This window comes from Ailuropoda melanoleuca, chromosome 8 (genome assembly GCF_002007445.2).
Source record: "Ailuropoda melanoleuca isolate Jingjing chromosome 8, ASM200744v2, whole genome shotgun sequence".
Classification (NCBI taxonomy): Eukaryota; Metazoa; Chordata; class Mammalia; order Carnivora; family Ursidae; genus Ailuropoda; species Ailuropoda melanoleuca.
In genome coordinates, this window is record NC_048225.1 from 60,071,228 (window position 1) to 60,089,608 (window position 18,381).

The 18,381-nt window shown below is 41.4% G+C and overlaps 1 protein-coding gene across 3 annotated transcripts in view; it reads left to right on the forward strand.

Annotated features, from left to right (window-relative positions):
* Window positions 1–17,229, forward strand: part of LOC100482330 (olfactory receptor 481) — a 118,086-nt gene extending 100,857 nt beyond the window's left edge. For all 3 annotated transcript variants that reach the window (XM_034666511.1, XM_034666512.1, XM_034666513.1), the window contains 2 exons: window positions 10,498–10,630; window positions 16,070–17,229. In XM_034666511.1, the coding sequence (XP_034522402.1) occupies window positions 16,082–17,017 (936 nt within the window). In that variant the 5' untranslated portion in view covers window positions 10,498–10,630; window positions 16,070–16,081 and the 3' untranslated portion in view covers window positions 17,018–17,229. The remainder of the gene's footprint in view (window positions 1–10,497; window positions 10,631–16,069) is intronic.
* The last annotated feature ends 1,152 nt before the right edge of the window (window positions 17,230–18,381 follow it).

The window sequence follows — 18,381 nt, forward strand, 5'->3', positions numbered from 1 at the left end:
CTCCCAGGATACTGGAGGTTTTGCCATTGTCCTGCTAAGGTTGTTTTTCCCCTCTAGCCAGACATTAACATGAAGACAGTTGGGAGCTTCCTGGAGAAATATCACACACTTCGCGCCCAGGAGTGGTGGGGGGTGGCAGGATGTCAGCTTCTGCTTTGTCCTTAGCTAGCCTTCTGCTCTCTCATCACTACCTTCATCAATAACCAGCTCTTGTTGATTTTACCGCCTAAGTTCCTATCAAATGTGTCCACTCCTTGCATCTCAATGATGTGGGAAACAAAAGCAGAAGAAAAAGTTGTAAATTTCCTTTCTACCTACCGCCCACTGACAAGTCCTTGAAACAGGCAGAGTGACATTCCTCTAGGACCTCAGCTGCCTCAGTGTTAATACTTTGCTAAGGGAAAAAGGCAATCTCAGCCCAACCCCCAGGATCCTGTAAGTCTACTTGAACGTATAAAAATTCCTTTAGAAATTTTATCTCTAAGTCCCCCAGGATATTTGTTGGCAATCATCTCCCAAGCATATGGCCCACCGATATACATCTGGAGGTCTTATTGATGGGGTTTTGAAATATAAGTGAGGTTCAGTGGGGTGGAGTCCGGAGCCAACGACCAAGACAGAATTCTTGAGGCATCTTTGGTGCAAAATAGTAGTTTTATTAAAGCACGGGGACAGGACCCATGAGCAGAAAGAGCTGTTACACTGTGGTCTTGAGGAGTGGCTGATTATATACTCAGGAGTCAGGGAGGTGAGAACAAAGGGGGTGTCTAGAAGGACTGTCGTATGCTAAAAAGACTCTTAGGATACTGGAGGACTGGTTATGGTCAAGCCAAGGCTGTTTTTCCCTGTAATGAAGCACTAACATGATGACAGGTGGGAGTCTCCTGGAGGAATGTTATTCCTCCTATCGCATGTCTTTGTCAATGGGTTGCAGGTTCAAAAGAAATTCAGTTTTGTTTACATTTTCTTCTGCCTCAGCCTCCCTCAATTTCATGGAGGGAAGGGTGATGTCAGGGCTTCAGGAAACTGAGTTATGGGTCTCTGGAAGTTAGACTATTGATAAGAAAGCTTTTTCCTTGTAAATCTCTAAGACATTTGCAAACTGAGGGAGATTCCTGGCCTTCAGGGCTGTGATCTCTCTCGGTTAACCACTTGTTCTTCCTTTAGGGCAGCCAGGAGTGCCTGAAGAATGTCTCACATATCACAAGGGGCGGGGGGAGTAGGGTGCCAGCTTCTGCTTTGTCCTCAGCTAGCCTTCTGCTCCCCTCATCATCATGACTAAGGTTTTATTAGACGGTAATAAATGACCTTTTCCTAACAATAGCTAGCCCCCTCAAGGTCCTGGAAACCTTGCTTCCAAAATTCCCTGGAGACTTACACTCTCCCTAACTCCCTCCCAACTTGAAAGTATATAACGGGCCACTCCTCGTGACCCCAGTGCAGCTCTTTCTGCCCACGGGTTCGGTCCCCATGCTTTAATAAAACCATCTTTTTTGCACCAAAGATGTCTCAAGAATTCTTTCTTGGCCATCAGCTTCAAACCCTAAAGTCTTTCCTACATCATCAACACAGCAATAGCTGTCCTTATTGATTTTCCTATATGCACATTTGCTCTTCCAACACTACACCAGAGGGAGTTATTTATTAAAAGGATTTAATATTATTCATTTTTTGCACTATCGAATAATTACGTGCCCTTAGTTGCAGTGGCTTAAAAAGCAAACAGTGGCCCACTGACCAGTTCTTCACAAATCCAAATTCCAGCTCCCTGCAGGGAACCACTTTTGACGCTTTCAACTATTTCATGTTGGACATACCCCAGTGTCTGTAGATAATACACTTTCCTAAAGAAAAATTAGGATTTCTGTGTTTTGCTTGTGATATTGTGATGAATAATAAGAAATATGTTTGGTCTTAGTCTTGGTTTCTAGCACTGACCTCTTAAAACTTTCAAAGTTTCCTAAGTGGTGAGAGCAACCAGGGGTCTTTTGTTATGTTAATGAGGTGACTCTGGGATTGCGTGTTGGGATTGGGGCTGTAGCCAGGGGAGACAACCATGTGATCAGAGGGGTGGAACTTCCCAGTCCACCCCCTGAGGGGAGGAGAGAGAGGCTGGGTACCCAATCAGCTACCTTAAACAATCAGGCCCAGGTACCGAAGCTTCCATAAAACCCCAGAGGGAGGGGCTGGGAGAGCTTCCAGGTCGGTGAACTCAGGGAGATGTGGAGAGAGAGTGGTGAGCTCGGAGAGCATGGAAGCTCCACACCCTTTCGCCATCCCTTGCCCTGTGCATCTCTTCCATCTGACGTTTCCTGAGTTAGATCCTTATGTAATAAATCGGTAATCTAATATGTAAAACGTTTCTTTGAGTTCTGTGAGCTGCGGTAGCAAATTAATCAAACCTGAGGTGGGAGTTGTGGGAACCTATAACCAAGAGCCAGTCAGCCAGAAGTACGGGTAACGAGCTGGATTTGTGCCTGTTGTCTGAAGTACAGGCAGGGGTTGTGGGAACCCCTCCTCTGTAGCTGGTGGGTCAGACGCACAGGTGGTCCCTGGATTTGGAATCGGCAGCTGAAGTTAGGTGATGGGGGGGGCGGGTTTGTGGGACTGTGCCCTGAACCTGTAGGATCTGATGTTCTCTCCAGGTAGATAGTGTCAGAATTGAGTTGAACTGTATGACACTCAGTCAATGTCCATAGAATTACTTGGTATGACACTCAGTCAATGTCCATAGAATTACTTGGTATGACACTCAGTCAATGTCCATAGAATTACTTGGTGGTTCCCGGGAGGATTCCCCCCCCACACACACTAGAATTAATGATTAGAACTTTTACTGCTATTTTCCCTATTTATTTAATTTGAACATAATTGTTACAAGGAGAAAAACAGTAGTTTTTCCAAGTCTGAGAATTACTGCAGATATTATTGGTTGAGTTAATTATAACAAGGTCAGAACAGAATAATCAAGGGTTAGCTATCAAAACAATACATTTAGTTCAATATTTTACAAAAATAAAAGAATAGTTAATTTATCACAGCTGACAAGCAAGTATCAAGTTTGAAAGATGTATAGCAATAAACAAGTGGAGGTGAAGTAGAATCTCGCAGGCAAGTGTTTTAAACACAAGCATCTCTACGTTGTTCTAGCTAAGTAAGGAATAGAAATCTTATCCCCTCAAAACAGGCCTTCAGTTCCTTTAATTATACACATGTGAAAAATATTTGTCCAATATTTTATTCGTATCTATACAGCAAGATGTAATGGCGAATTCAGTTCATTTTTGTCTCAAAGTCTATTGTTACTTAAAAATGCAGTTTCTTAATCTTTTGAATTTGCGCTACTGATATGAGCCCTCTGGTTGTAACTCTAATCAAGGCTGATTGAAAGAGCCTGGCGTTTAAAATTTGTATTTCTACAGGTTATACCATTTTTTCTTGGTCCAAAGTTTTTATATAGTCATCAGTTGGCCTTCTGCACACTTCCACCATTCACGTTCATACACACACATTTATGTTCCACTCCTTGCATTCTTCATGATCTTGGATTTAGTAATGGATACTTAGGAATGATATCAAAAACATGAGCAACAAAAGAAAATATAGGTAAATTTGCTTCATTAAAGTTAAAACTTTAGTGCTTCGAAGGAAACTATCAATGAAGAAACAACACATAGAATAGGAGAAAATATTTGCATGTCATATCTAATTAGATCCTCGTATCAGATTGCAAAGAACACTTATAATTCAAGACAAATAACTCCGTTTTTTAAAAGATTTTATTTTTAAGTAGTATCTACACCCAGTGCGGGGCTCAAACTCACTACCCCAAGATCAAGAGTGGCAAGCTCTGCCGGAGGCAGCCGGGCACCCCACAAGTAACCCAATTTAAGGTGGGCATTGTGGGGCACCTGGGTGGCTCAGTCGGTTGAGCGTCAGACTCTTGGTTGCAGCTCAGGTCATGATCTCAGGGTCGTGAGATCGAGGCCTGTGTGGGGCTCCACCGGGTGTGGAGCCTGCTGGGGATTCTCTCTCTCCCTCTGCCTCTCCCTCTCATTCTCTCTCCAAATCAAATGGGCAGTGTCCTGCTTCTGGAACCTTGGCCCCTTCACTATTGCAGCTGTCACAGACCCCTCTGTGACTCACTGTTTTCCACTAGCAGAGGAGGAAAGAATGTTTGCACTAGAATTTACTGCCACTACTATTCTGATGCTACTCTTATTTTTTATTATCGTTATTATTCAGTCCTACTAGTCTGGTGGCTCTGAAGCCAGGGCTTACTTATCTTTTTTTTTTTAAAGATTTTTTTTTATTTATTTATTCGACAGAGATAGAGACAGCCAGCGAGAGAGGGAACACAAGCAGGGGGAGTGGGAGAGGAAGAAGCAGGCTCATAGCAGAAGAGCCTGATGTGGGGCTCGATCCCATAACGCCAGGATCACGCCCTGAGCCGAAGGCAGACACTTAACCGCTGTGCCACCCAGGCGCCCCAGGGCTTACTTATCTTATTGCAATTCTAAGCAAAGACATGTTCAAGCTCATTAGAACAATTACCTGCCTTTGATGTGGAAGTTGTTTTGCTGAAACTAGACTTTGGGTATGGATTAGTTGGTGCAGAGTAGATGGTTTTAATGACTCCTTGGGGAGAAGGGCGCCCTTAGCTCATAGTCAATTTCAGAGACCACACTGAGTCTGAGGATTAGTTCAGGGATTCACATCTCCTCTATTTGGAACTGAAGCTGAGGTGCAGAACTGAAGACTAGCCCCACAGACCTGGTAGGTGAGACACTGTCTCTGCCTGTCTGTCTCCCCAACCGCTCAAGGTAATACATCTGCAAGGCTCAGCACTTCCCCCAGATAATGGGGGCATTAGACCAACAGGGGATGTCATTAATTCTTAACTCTCTCTCTCTCTCTCTCTATGTATATATATATATACATTCTTAACTACATATATATATATATATATATTCAAACAGAAATTACAAATAGAAGGAAATTCATCTTCTCCCACTTTGCGGCCTGAAACTCCCTGGCTCTTTGAAATTAAACAAACCTGGCATCTTTAATAAAAATTCTAAAATCTCTGTTAACGGCTTTATGGATGACTGGTAAGTACCGTCAGAATCTGAAGCTTGCCCCACCACCGAGAGGGGCCATCTGGGCAGGTTTCATTCAGGAATCAACATAGGCTTGAAAATAATCTCCCACGTCAGCTGCATTCTGGCAAATGTACACATGTTGACTAAGTGAGAGATGAGAAAGATTCTAGGAAGGGTAGGGTGTAGGTTTCAAGCAAATAGAATCTGACTTACAGTGAAGCTAGGAGAGCATAAATGAGGCTAAAGAAGGCATTTTTAAGCTCCTAGAAAAAGATTACCTTTGTAGAAATAACCCATGGCCAAAAAGATCCTGAATCTTTCACTAGGTTGTTGTACAGTAAAACAATTATCGACATTTTCACGTTCCATCATCACAGATGTCCTGTTCTGTCCTGTTTTATCAGATTGCTTTTCTCAGCTGAGTTCTCTAATAGTTAAGGGGATGAATATTTCAATTTTTTTCTTTTCAAGTTACACGCAAAGTGTATTTTAAGCTTGTGCATTTACAAATTAAGTACTCAGCAGAGGAGTATCCAAACACATAATAATAGTACAAAAACAAATTCAAAAGCAATATGAAATGTGCAGAAAAGGAATTTGAAATTGGGCATAACTAAGTACATGGACTGAAGCAAAAAGGTCTTCTTACTTAACTACATGTGTTTGTGAATAAGACAAAATAATTCTGGAAATAGAATGGCTGGAGACCATCATAGAGCTGAGTATGTAACAGAGTATGTATGTAACATACAAACAGATTATGTAACATTTGAAGCAAGAATTAGCTATTAAATGCTATAGTTCTAGGTATTCAGTTGGTCAATAAAGGGCATTTTTTCACATAAATTGGTATTGAAAGCAGTAGGAAAGAAAAGGATGTGAGGGTTCCGTTTAGCAGTGAACATACGGTGAGCTCTTGGAGTGCCTAGCCATGGGGAAGAGGATATATGTGGAGTACCAAAAGCCAACATCTTATTATCTGATTCATTCAATCTTTATCCATTTTACCATCATGCTTTAAGTCATATGAAGATGTCAACAGTGCCATGCAGTAATATCTTCTTCTTTTCAAGTTTGAAAATATATTTATTCTATCTTTCACAACTGAGTAATGATTTGGCTAGTTATAGAATTCTTGGCTGGAAAGAAATACTTTTACATTGGCATTTTGAGCCAATGGATTGTCTTCCGGTTTTTAGCATAGCTGTTGTGAGGTGTGTTGATGCTTTTCTAATACCGTTTTAAAAATCTCTCTCTCTCTCTGGAAAGTTTTTAGGATTTGAAATTTTATGACGATATAACTTGGTGTGTGACTTTTTTCACTTACTAAACTGGGTAGCTGATATTTTAATATCTTCTTAGATAAAGATCAAAGCATGATATAGCATCAGAATTCCTTCCATTGAACATTTTAGACCATCCTTTTACCCAGACGTTTTTATTCTTCAGAAATCAATTGCTACAGTTGTTCTCTAACGTAGGTGGAGTGTTACCAGAAGGCATGTCTGTAGTGGTGTAATTCAAGGAAGGAGTGAGAGAAAATAGCACTTACAAGAGAAAATCCATAGGAGCAATTGTCATTTTAAAAAAAAAATCATGTTCAATGTTTGTACACACTAACAATTTGGGAGTTTCTCTGTATGGAACTGACACCAGAACTGTGCTGAAGGAAAGCTATTTACATCTAATCTCAGTCCCTCTGATTATTCATTGTTTTCCTCAATGTCTGCTATTTTCTCACTTCCCACCTTCATCCGGAAGAAAAAAAATTCAAGAATAAACAAAGTGAAAAAATTCAGTGTACCAGACATAAACACCTCCTCCATGAGTTCCCAGAAGATCAAGAACATCAGAGGTCCCTCTTTGTGTTTTTCTTAGTATTCAATGTTGTCATTCTGGCACGGAAACAGGAGACAATTCTGATACCCCAATTTGGTTGGAATTTCCCTTGTCTCATGCACATTTCAGTCTGCAGGGGGCGCTGTCTTTCCCTCTGCATACTGCACCATCTCCTGTTCCAGAGCACAACCAATGTCACCATGGGCACCTTTGTACAGATTCATTTCTTACATGCTCCGCTCACCAGGGATGATTGTCTCCTGGCCAGGGTATCCTATGGTGAATCCATGTCCATTGGTCACCTTATGAGCTATGCAATCGTGGTGTCTAAAGAAATCCAAAATAACTTGCTGGCCAGGACTCCCTTGAGTTCAAGGGCACATGTAATGGTACCCTTTCTACTGCTGCTTGCTGACTGGACCATCATCCATCTCTTGTCTTATGTAGTCCCACAACTCTAGCTCTTGGATATTAGGGATTTTGATCAACAGAGAACCAGCTTTTTTTTTTTTTCTTCAATGTCTCTGTAAAGATCCTAGTACTATTAGGACTGTTTTCATCTCCCCCAACCTGGCTTTAGTCCCAATGATTCTCCTCTCTCAAACCTTTTTTTTAGCTACATTTTCCACTTCTCATTCCTGGGTCTATCCAACTTTCTTGTTTGAAATTCCAAAACAAACTGGCTCAAGCCTTGTCCTGGCTTGGACGGGGTGACCATGGCCACGAGCATGCTGAATCCCCTGTCACACACCTCAAGGCATTCTTAGGGAAGGAATTTCCCAGAGATAGCACCAAAGATAAAGACCGTTGAACGTACTTTAAATAAAGGAAAGCAGTTCTTGCTGTTAATAATCAAACTGAACTGGTGTCACATGGCCTTAGAAGCAGGGATACTATGAATTACAAAAATAATTATTTATCAAATGCAGAAAATCAAAATGTTTTACATAAAACAAAAGTAACCATCTATATTAGAAATTTTATTTAGTGGTTGTTTATTGTTTTCTCAAGTAAAAATTTTCTTTATACCACTCCTTTTTTCTCTGTTGCACTCTGTGGGGGTCTTTGGGTGGTAAATACAGAAGGCATTCATTTCTCAGGTTTGTAACGTACCTTGTTTATTTAAACAGCAAAAATCCTGAGTTATTTCATCTGCAGGCTTTGCTATCTGAAGGAAAATACACATCAAATTAATTTTAATTTCCAAGTACTAGGTGTAGCATTTTATTGCAAAATGATTTTCTCTTGTACACCTTACTGAACAAATCCTACAGGTCAATATGTTGATGTCACTCAAATCAGTCATGGACAGATGCCATCAATCAGGCATCTGAATTACAATATCCCCAGTATAATAACAGCCCAAATTGTCTCTTCTCTCAGATCTTAAAGAGGCCTTCCTCAAGCCAGATAGCAAAACCATTTAATGGGAAGTCACAGCATGGGCATGAGTCACAAATACAAGGACAGCGAATACAAGAGTGAAGAAGCCTTTCTTTACTCTGAAGGTTGAACTTTTCCACTCAGATGATAACACCCACATTTCTTCCAGGCCTATTTAAATTTTAACATTAGGACAGAAGTATAAGTGAACATTCCCAGTTGCTTAACTTACTCCACACTATTAATATGGGGGCTTTCCACCAAGGAAAATCTAAATGTATCATTAAGCCTCAAACCAAATGCAACAGCTGCTCCAAGGCAAACATGATAATTCAGAGCGCCCAGCAACTCACAGTTCAGCGAAGGAATCATCACACCTGTATGAGTTCCTGGTTGTAGAACAAAGTATTAGCGGTTTTGAGTTATGCCTCTGACACCTTTACTACCAGTCACTGCCTGCAGGCGTTAACATTACCAAGACTCTTGCATACGCACAGAATGTTCGCTCCTAAAGTTTGGCCCCAGCCGAATGCATGAATTGTTTGTGTACCTTCCTTCAATTCAGGTCCTTCCTAAAAATTGCAACTAAATCTCATGACCCAGAGATTCGTCAGGATACCTTCCCCTTCAGAATCTCACCAGTGACTTTCTGGGACTCCTAGACCTAGAACTTCTTTCCCAGTTGTGCTGAGGAAATGGGGCACAGTGTAAGTTCTGGCCCCAAACTGCCATGGCTGGTTTCCCTCAGCTTTGTCGGTATCAGTTTCTCTCCTCACCTTCCCCCTGCTGGGCACTTGCTCAGACAGGATGTAAGTGTCGCCTGCTTTCTGCAAGAACAGCCTTTAAGAGGCCTAGCTGTCCCCCCTTCTCTCCCCCAGATATATAATTCCTATAATTGGCTCATTTGAGAATTAGAATTCCATAGAAAAACCAATTCCTGATAAAAAGCACACTGATTATCATTTGACCTGGGACTGGACACAAGATGTGACAGAAAAGGCAGTAGTTCAGCTGACTCTGTGCCTCTGTGCCTTACTCCAGCCCTCACTATAGGCCTATAGTCCTAGGGACTCTCAAAATAGAAGTCCTGTTGCTTGGTGTCAGGGTAACCTGCTTGCGGTCGGATATGGCATTTGCAAAACCATGGACTTCTTCAACTCAGCAAATCAAACCTACATTTCACTCTATGCTATTGCGACAAATTCTCTAAGCAAAATGAAAAGTCATACATTTACCTGCTACAAGTTATTTAAATTGGCAAAGTTGACTGGAAAAGGCCACTGGAACCATGTCTCTAGGTCTGACACAAGCACATTTCTCTCCCAGCTTCCTCCTGTTTGGTGTGAATGAATGAACTTGGGAAATGCAGGGAGACAGCATATGCACTTTGCGGTTGGAGACCGTTCTCGCCTTAGCTCTGGCTTGCTTTGAAGGCCGACCTTGAGGGCAGTGTTCTTTGCAGTGATGCTTTTTGGGATGCGCCACATCACTTCATTAATGACCTAGAGGGCCAGGTTCCAAAAACTGGAGAACTGCCCCTGGCCACATCCGGTGTACCGATTACCCCAATTTCAGTCTGGAGGGAAATGGGGAAGGGAGAGAGAAAGGGAAGGAGGCCTATGGAACCATTAGAACATTTAGTTCCTGACCTGGCTTTGAATATGATTTTATTCCTTCGTTTGGTTCAACAGGAAATATGTAGCCATAGGAAAAATGGAGACTGCTTTTCTCTTTCATTGTCTGTTGTGATAAATATGCTTGCCAAGGCCACCTTTTCTTTGCAAATGAAAATGTCCCATATGTACATCCTAGTCATATAATCTTTGCATGACCTTACCCTGTCCCCTAGAAAACATTCCCCGGGCACCCTCCCCAGCCACAGCTTCAAGGCCACTCACTGCATACGGCCTGCTAGGGGCATGAAGACAGTTCCGAGTATCACACCGAAGGCTGTGTACTTGAGAACCTTCCTGAGTGCCTGCACCAAAGCATCAGAATGCGAGTCCTCTCATCATTAGTTACCAGGATGATTCAGGGATTTTATTCCCAAGGGTGGCTTGAATCAAAAGTAAAGTATCTCCTAGAAACCCTGTATATACTGTTCCCTTGGTACCCAGGAAGCTCTGAAATAACAAGAGATAACAGACTCATGATGTTTTATAAATACTCACAGGTTTGTCGGGATGGAACACAGAGACCAAGTCTTCCAGTCAGACATGACGAAGTCTGTTTGTCTCACTGGAAATACTCGAAGTGGATGCTTCCAGAACGTGGGAAATCCTGACTGACTGCCCGATACGTGCTTGGTAAGTTTTATTCATTTCCAAGGCTGCTATGATGAAAGCTACAAGGCAGTCGAGGGAAGGGGTTCAGGTCTGGGGCTGTGACGAGGACAGGGCTTTAGGACGGGTATGCTTTGCTTCCATCAGAGAAGCAAATGGGGAAGGATTGAGTGACTCTTACTTGGAAAAGCTGGGATTTTTTGTCAGTGTGCTGTTCTCTTAGGAAACCGTAGCACAGGCCTGATAAGCTCAGGAAACCTCTGAAATCGTATGCAGAATTTGTATGAGCGAAACTTTCCCCGAAACACATGCTTCGTTTATACCGGATTCTCAAAGTAGTTCATGTGCCCCTCCCTTCCCAGGGGTTAAGAAGATTTCTTAGGTTATTCAACAGAGTTGTTGGAATTGTTCAAACTGTGAATGCCAAAACACAAACCAATACCCCCAACTACCAAACATTGAATATATATTAGTTAAACACAATAAATTGTCAAGTACCCGAACAAACGAAGAAGAAACATGACTGAACTCATTTTAGATTTTCTCATAGGAATCTAAATTTGCAAATAAATAGATATTAATATATATACATAAATTGTATCATAAAGAAATCATAATGGGGAGGCAGTATAGTTTAGGCTGAAGACTCTAGAATCATCCCACCCGGTTTCACATCCTGGCACATCTACTTTACTTTGTGAATTTGGAAAAAACTACTGAGTATTTCTGCGTCTCAGTTTCCTCATTAAGAAAATGGGGGAAGTGATAATTATGTACTAAATAAAATAATGTCTAAAGTAGAATGAATGAATCTTGGCATATTAAAAGTATTTAAATAATCACTGGTTATTATCACTAAGTTTGAGAGTCGTTAATCAGAATGCTATTTTATTTTTTAAAGGGACTGTAAGTTTTCTCTTAGGTAGAAAATTACAAGTCAAATATTTGTTATGAGAAATTTATTATTTGTTTTCCCTGGAATTTGTCCTCAGGTCTAGCTATATTCTAAGAACTAACAGACTAAACATTAATATTATCAGTAAGCCTCAAACTAAATTTCCCATGAAGAAAATCAGAGTACATACTGGGTTGAAAACTGTTAAGAAACAGCATTCAATTAGAAGATTTTTGAATCAAAAAAAAAAAAAGCATTTCCATAGGATAAATGATGAATTAATATTTTGCTGTTCAAAAAGAAATTTTTAAAAATCTAGAAATTAGAATGCATTAACCAGGAACTGAATTGCAAATGTGCAATTATGTCAATGATACTAACATAGGAAAAATATTCTGTCATGCAAGAGCTGATAAATACAGCTAGAGTCAGTCCATTGGCTCTTCGCGTCCTTCTAGAGTTACTAACTTTTTCTGCATCACAGTTGGAGTGAGAACCATTATACTTTGAACGGAGGCAGGGAGTTTTGACCCATTCTAGAAATAAATAAGAAAGAATGTCTTCTTGCCTTTAGATGGCACAGAATCCAAAAAAACAAACATTTTACTGCGTAAGATTGTTTATGTGCGACTCCTGAAGATCTCAATGTTTGGTTTTGCTTTAAGCAATTACTGAGAGAAATAAGACCACAGCAAAATAGGGCATGTCTATCCTAAATAAGCCAGGAGTGTTAGAAACGCCCGTACTTAAAAGGTTCCTTACCATGTCCTGATCTGAGCTAGCCTGGACGTCTTAGGGCACCAATGACGACTGCTCCTCTCCCCAGACCTTAAAGATATAATTTTCCCAAAGAACTATCCTTGAACCCTTGCTGTTTCCTATTTCTCTGTCCCTGAATGGTCTCATGGATTCCCACAGCTTCTGCCATCTTCTGTCCATTAATGGCTCCCACGTCAATATTGCTATCTGCGCCTGTGCGGTAGCCATCCAGCACCGCTCAGACTGAATTCAGCCCCTTCCCTCCTGCTCCACTCCTAGCCCGGACTTTCTCTTTCTATGAAAGCATTACCTCACAGTGACTTGTTATAAATACGGTGGGAAATCTGCTGCTTCTTCCCTTCATTATGTCCTCAACTTTATTGGTGCGTGTGTGTGTGTGTGTGTGTGTGTGTGTGTGTATTTAAATTCTGTCAGATCCTTAGGAAAGAGAAAGAGAAGGTAAAATTTAATTAAACTATCAATTCTCAGGTTAACATTATCCTGGTCTCTCAGACTTAAAACTTGAATCTCGGTCGATTGCCAAGCAACACAGGCTCTGCCTTTGGGGTATCTCTCCTTATTACCATCCTCGCTGGTGTCCCTACTGATGGCTCTCTCCCTCCCTTCAGTCTACTCTGCACACACTCCCAAAGGAACTCCCTGAAAGCCCAGCTCCGGTCAAGTCATTCTGCTCTGGTGTTTAATGGGTCCACATTCACTACTGATCTAGTTATTAAAATCTCCCTCACACGGGAAGCTCTACACAATGTGGCACCCCACCCCCATCCAGTTTGTTTCTCACTCATCTCTTTCAGATGTACTTGCTCTTAACAGAAAGGATGCTCACAGTCCCCCAAACATGCTCTGAGCTGCTCTGTCTCAACATTTGCTCCACTGTCCCTTGCTAAAATGCCTTCCTTGAATCCATCTTTCACTTTTTGAGGTTCTTTCTATTTTCCATGACCATCTCAGTTCATTCCAAAGGCTGCCTACTTCCTATAGGATACAGAACAAACGCCTCAAAATGGATGAGGCCCTCGATTATCTAGCCCAGACGTGCATTTACTTATAGGCAGTACTATCCTTAGAGCCAAACAAAAGGGAGCCTGCCTTGGCCACATTCTTTAGGGCAATTCTGGGCCTCTTTCTACTGTACCACACTCCATGGGACAAGGCCAAAGAGATGTGCCCCCCACCCCCTGGCTCATCCTATCCTTCCCTTCTAGGCCATCTTCCAGGTACCAAGACCCTAAAATCCCATGCCCAGATGGCTCTCAGAGTCTACAAGAGTCTCTTTCCCAGATCGCCCTTAGAAGGGTAAGCCACAATGCTGATGACGTTCCCGTACTTAGGGCCTAAGAGAAGCCAAGGGATGGCTCTTTGCAGGGGTGTGAACAGATGCAAACGTGGGCTGGCACGTTCACATGCGTGCAGCCACAAGTGTGGGCTAGAGGCAGGTTCTCACACCACCTCATTCCATGGAACTCCAAGGATTCTGCCTCCCAGGTTACTGTAAAGGTATATTTGTTGACGAGGAGAGCTAGAATACATCTTATTAATCTGTTATCTTTACTTTTAACGTTTACTTATTAAGGCACAGATATGTAGGCCCCCATTTGTTATTCTTGCCCTGGGCCCTGCCAGTGTCAAAGGCAGGCTTGCTTCTAGGGAGCCTGTGTTTTAACCACACCAAATACGTGCAGCTCTTTAAAGCCTTGTCTTTCTCAAACATCAGTTCTGTTGCACAGGCTGTTCTGTCATCTGAATGCCTGAGAGTCCCCTGGTGCTTTTGGAACACGCTTTAAGAGGCTGAAAGGTAAAAATTTGATCCCAGGGTCCTGGGATCGAGCCCCACATTGGGCTCCCTGCTCAGCAAGGAGCCTGCTTCTCCCTCTGCCTCTACCGCTCCCCCTGCTTGTGCTCTCTTGCTCTTTCTGTCAAGTAAATAAATAAAATCTTACAAAAAAAAAAGGTAAAAATTGCCACTTTTGTCACTATTTTTAATACCACTCAGGAAGGACGAGCCAATACAAGGTGAAAAGAGTAAGGAATGAGAGATCCTATACAGAAGTGAGGGAGGAAGTTCAAAATCTTTTTCATGTTCTATGAATCTGTATTTGAAAAACCCAAAAGAATCGACTAAGAACTATTTTTAAATCATAGGAAACTATAGTAAAGAAGATAGTTATAAAATTAATTTATAAAAATCAATAGCTTTTCTATATATAAACAGTCCTTAATTAAACCACAAAATGAAAAAACTTCCTTTACAATCGTTACAAAAAGATACAACATTTGTAAATAGACTTCAAAGAAACATATAGGATGTTTATCTGTAAAGTTTAAAGAGAACTTTAAAACTATTTAGGAAAGTCATTGATAAATGGCATACATACCTTATAGAAGTTTGATTGTAAAGCTGTCAATTCTCACCAAATTAACAAACCAATTCAATGCAATAGCATTCTAAATGAAAACAGGATTATTTTTATTTTTTTGGAACTTGATAAAATAATGCCAAAGTTCATCTGGAAAATATACATGTGAGAAGAGCCAGAAATTTTGTTACCAGATATCAAAATCAGTTCTATAGTACTGTATTTAAATGTTTGGTCCTTGTTCTAGAAGAGACTACAAAGAAAATGAATCAGAAATTGACCCAAGGACTTATGAATGTTTTACTATATGATAAGGCTGGAGTTTCAAATCAACAAAATCAGCTGGAAAATTGTTTCACCAACAAATGGCATTAGAACACCTGGCTAGCTATTTGGATAAATAAATAAGTGAAAAGAGTTGATTACCTCATTCTTTATGTCAAAATTAAACTCCAGATAGAGCAAAGATTGTAATGAAAAATTAAATCCGGTAAATCCAGGAATAGAGCAAGAGATAATTTTAAAAATAATTTTCAATTGGGGCGCCTGGGTGGCACAGCGGTTAAGCGTCTGCCTTCGGCTCAGGGCGTGATCCCGGCGTTATGGGATCGAGCCCCACATCAGGCTCCTCCACTATGAGCCTGCTTCTTCCTCTCCCACTCCCCCTGCTTGTGTTCCCTCTCTCGCTGGCTGTCTCTATCTCTGTCGAATAAAAAAATTAAAAAATCTTTAAAAGAAAATAATAATTTTTAATTAAGGAAAGCTTATCTAACTGTGTCACAAAGATCAGAATTCAAAAAGAAGATTGATAAAGTTGATGCAAACCCTTTAAAATTTACTGTGTAGCACAAAGGAAAAAAATACCACACCAATGTTGAGTGACAAACTAAGAAATAATTTGCAACACATGTGTCAAACAAATGGCTGATTTCCTGAATAAACAAAGAGGCCCCGAAAATAAAAAGCTAAGAAAATGCTAATAGGAAAATTAGCAAGAGGGCCAAACTGACCTGAAAAAGAAATACACATGCAGATAATTATTTGAAAAAAAAGCTAATAACCCCTACTCATCATTTTTAAAAAGACAACATGCGTTGCCCAATATTCACCATCATGGTCGCAAAGGCTTAACATTTGGTAAGGTTTCGGGTTTGTGGGAAAACCAGCATTCTCGTACAGTATTGCTGGGCGTGTAACCGGGTGCAACTTACTTGGAGGTCAATTGGTCAGTCTCCATCAAAAGAGAAAATGAATGGGCTCCGACTTCTCTGAGTCTGTTTCGGCAGAATAAAGCCCCGTGGCTCATGACAGTCTTGAACCGTTGGGATCGTGAAGCCAAATTTCCGTCATCTGGCACTGGAACAAAGAGGTAAGAAGCTTTTATTTTTAGTCTAATCATTTTGAAGCCATATTTCTTCTTTTCCCAACAAGAGAGAGAACAACATGGCAAGAGGCAATCGGACCACAGTGACAGAATTTGTCCTTATGGGATTCACAGACCGTCCGGAGCTCCAGCTTCCCCTCTTTGTGGTGTTCCTGGTAATTTATCTCGTCACCTTGGTAGGAAACCTTGGCATGATTCTGCTCATCAAGGTGGATTTGAAGCTCCACACCCCCATGTATTATTTCCTCGGCCACCTGGCATTCATCGATGTCTGTTACTCATCTTCCATTGGGCCCAAGATGCTGCAAAATTTATTGGTGAAGAAAAAAACCATCTCCTTTTCAGGCTGCTTTGCCCAGCTGTACTTCTCCAGTGCTTTCGCCACCACCGAATGCTTCCTCTTGGCCACGATGGCCTATGACCGCTACATGGCTATCTGCAACCCCCTGATCTACACAGCCATTATGACCCAGCAGGTCTGCAAGGAGTTGGTGATAGGGGTCTACACCTACAGCTTCCTCAACTCTGTAATACAAACAGTTCTGACCTTCCAGTTGTCCTTCTGTGACTCCAACATTATCCACCACTTCTACTGTGCTGACCCCCCTCTCCTGGCCCTCTCCTGCTCTGACACCCACAACAAAGAGAAGCAGCTCTTGGTCTTCTCGGCGGTGAATCTCACTGGATCCCTCCTGACCGTCCTTATCTCCTACGTTTGCATCCTCTTTTCCGTTATGAAAATCCAATCTTCCGAAGGCAAGTGCAAGGCGTTTTCCACCTGTGCCTCCCACCTCACTGTGGTCATCGTCTTCTATGGGACGTTGTTTTTCATGTACCTGCAGCAACCCAAAGCAGGGGATTCGTGGAAGTACAACAAAGTGGTCTCTGTGTTTTATAGTCTTGTAATTCCCCTGCTCAACCCTCTGATCTACACCCTGAGGAACACGGAAGTAAAGGACACCCTGAGGAAGATGCTAGAGGGCAACGAGCCATAGTGAATGAGTGGTCAGAATGTAGCTTTGGGGAAGTAGGCTATGCTGACACGGGGTAACCAACATGGTTGAAATTTTGCAGGCCCGTTGCCATGCAGCCAAGCCAGTTTGGATTTTTTTAGAGACCAAAAGTACCGGGCCGCTTGCTTGACGTGGTGATATTGAATCCAACCAATTATCGTGGACTAATCAGAATTGATTTACAAGCTACACAGTTAACAGCCACATCCCTCCTATGTCGACAAGGAAGTGGCTTACTACCAATTAGGTAATAATATGAGTTCTAAATCTGGAAAGATCCTCAAAAAGCAACATTCTGGGTGAAACTATAAATTATTGAACCTGAGTATGAAGCCCACACACGACTATCTGTGCTATTAGAAACATTTTCTAGCTTAAAACGGCCTATATTGTAGCAAATCACTTGTTAGTCTTGAAACATACTTCTTCATAACATATTACAATAGATGGTAAGTTTCAAGACCAGATTGTGAAAAGCTTATTTAATCTAAATGTAGTTGAAATACTGTGTGTTTAAAATGAACAATAGAAGTAATAGTATTGTAGCAAGAATAAGGGGAGGAAAGAACAGAAAAACTATGAATCAGTGAAATGTGGGGGGATTTTGTTTGTTTAATTAGAAGTGATAAGGTTTAGGCTACTTTCAGAGATGCTGAAAGTGTTTATTTATTCAACAGCCAGGGCTTAATTTCTCTGGGCTCTGGAAAGCACAGCTGCAGTGCAGTATGGTGGGGATGGCGGAGGGAGGGACCCTACCTGATCTCAAGAAAGGGAAAGAGGGGGTCGCCTGGGTGGCACAGCGGTGAAGCGTCTGCCTTTGGCTCAGGGCGTGATCCGGGCGTGATCCCAGCGTTATAGGATCGAGCCCCACATCAGTCTCCTCTGATGTGAGACTGCTTCTTCCTCTCCCACTCCCCCTGCTTGTGTTCCCTCTCTCTCTGGCTGTCTATCTCATAAATAAATTTAAAAATCTTAAAAAAAAAAAAAAAGAAAGAAAGAAAGAAAGGGAAAGAGGGAGAGTCTCCTAAGAGAACCAGGGCAAAGTATGCATGTTTCTGAGAAATGAAATTATTGTCTGAAATAATCTGAATGATCTAGAGAAATACTTTTCCATGTTCTTTATTTCTATTTTCATAGATCTGACTGTCCCACTTTCTTAGAGATCTATGAAAATCTATAAGTTCTTGCTGCTGTGGAGGATAGGAGCAAGAAAAATCTCTTTTAATTTTTTTTCTTTTATTTAGGCAAGAATATGAGCATTCTAGGTCCTTCCAAGTGTCAGTTTTAATACTTCATCCAAAATAATTCTGAAGATGCACAAAGCTGCCATAAGCCATTAGATTTTC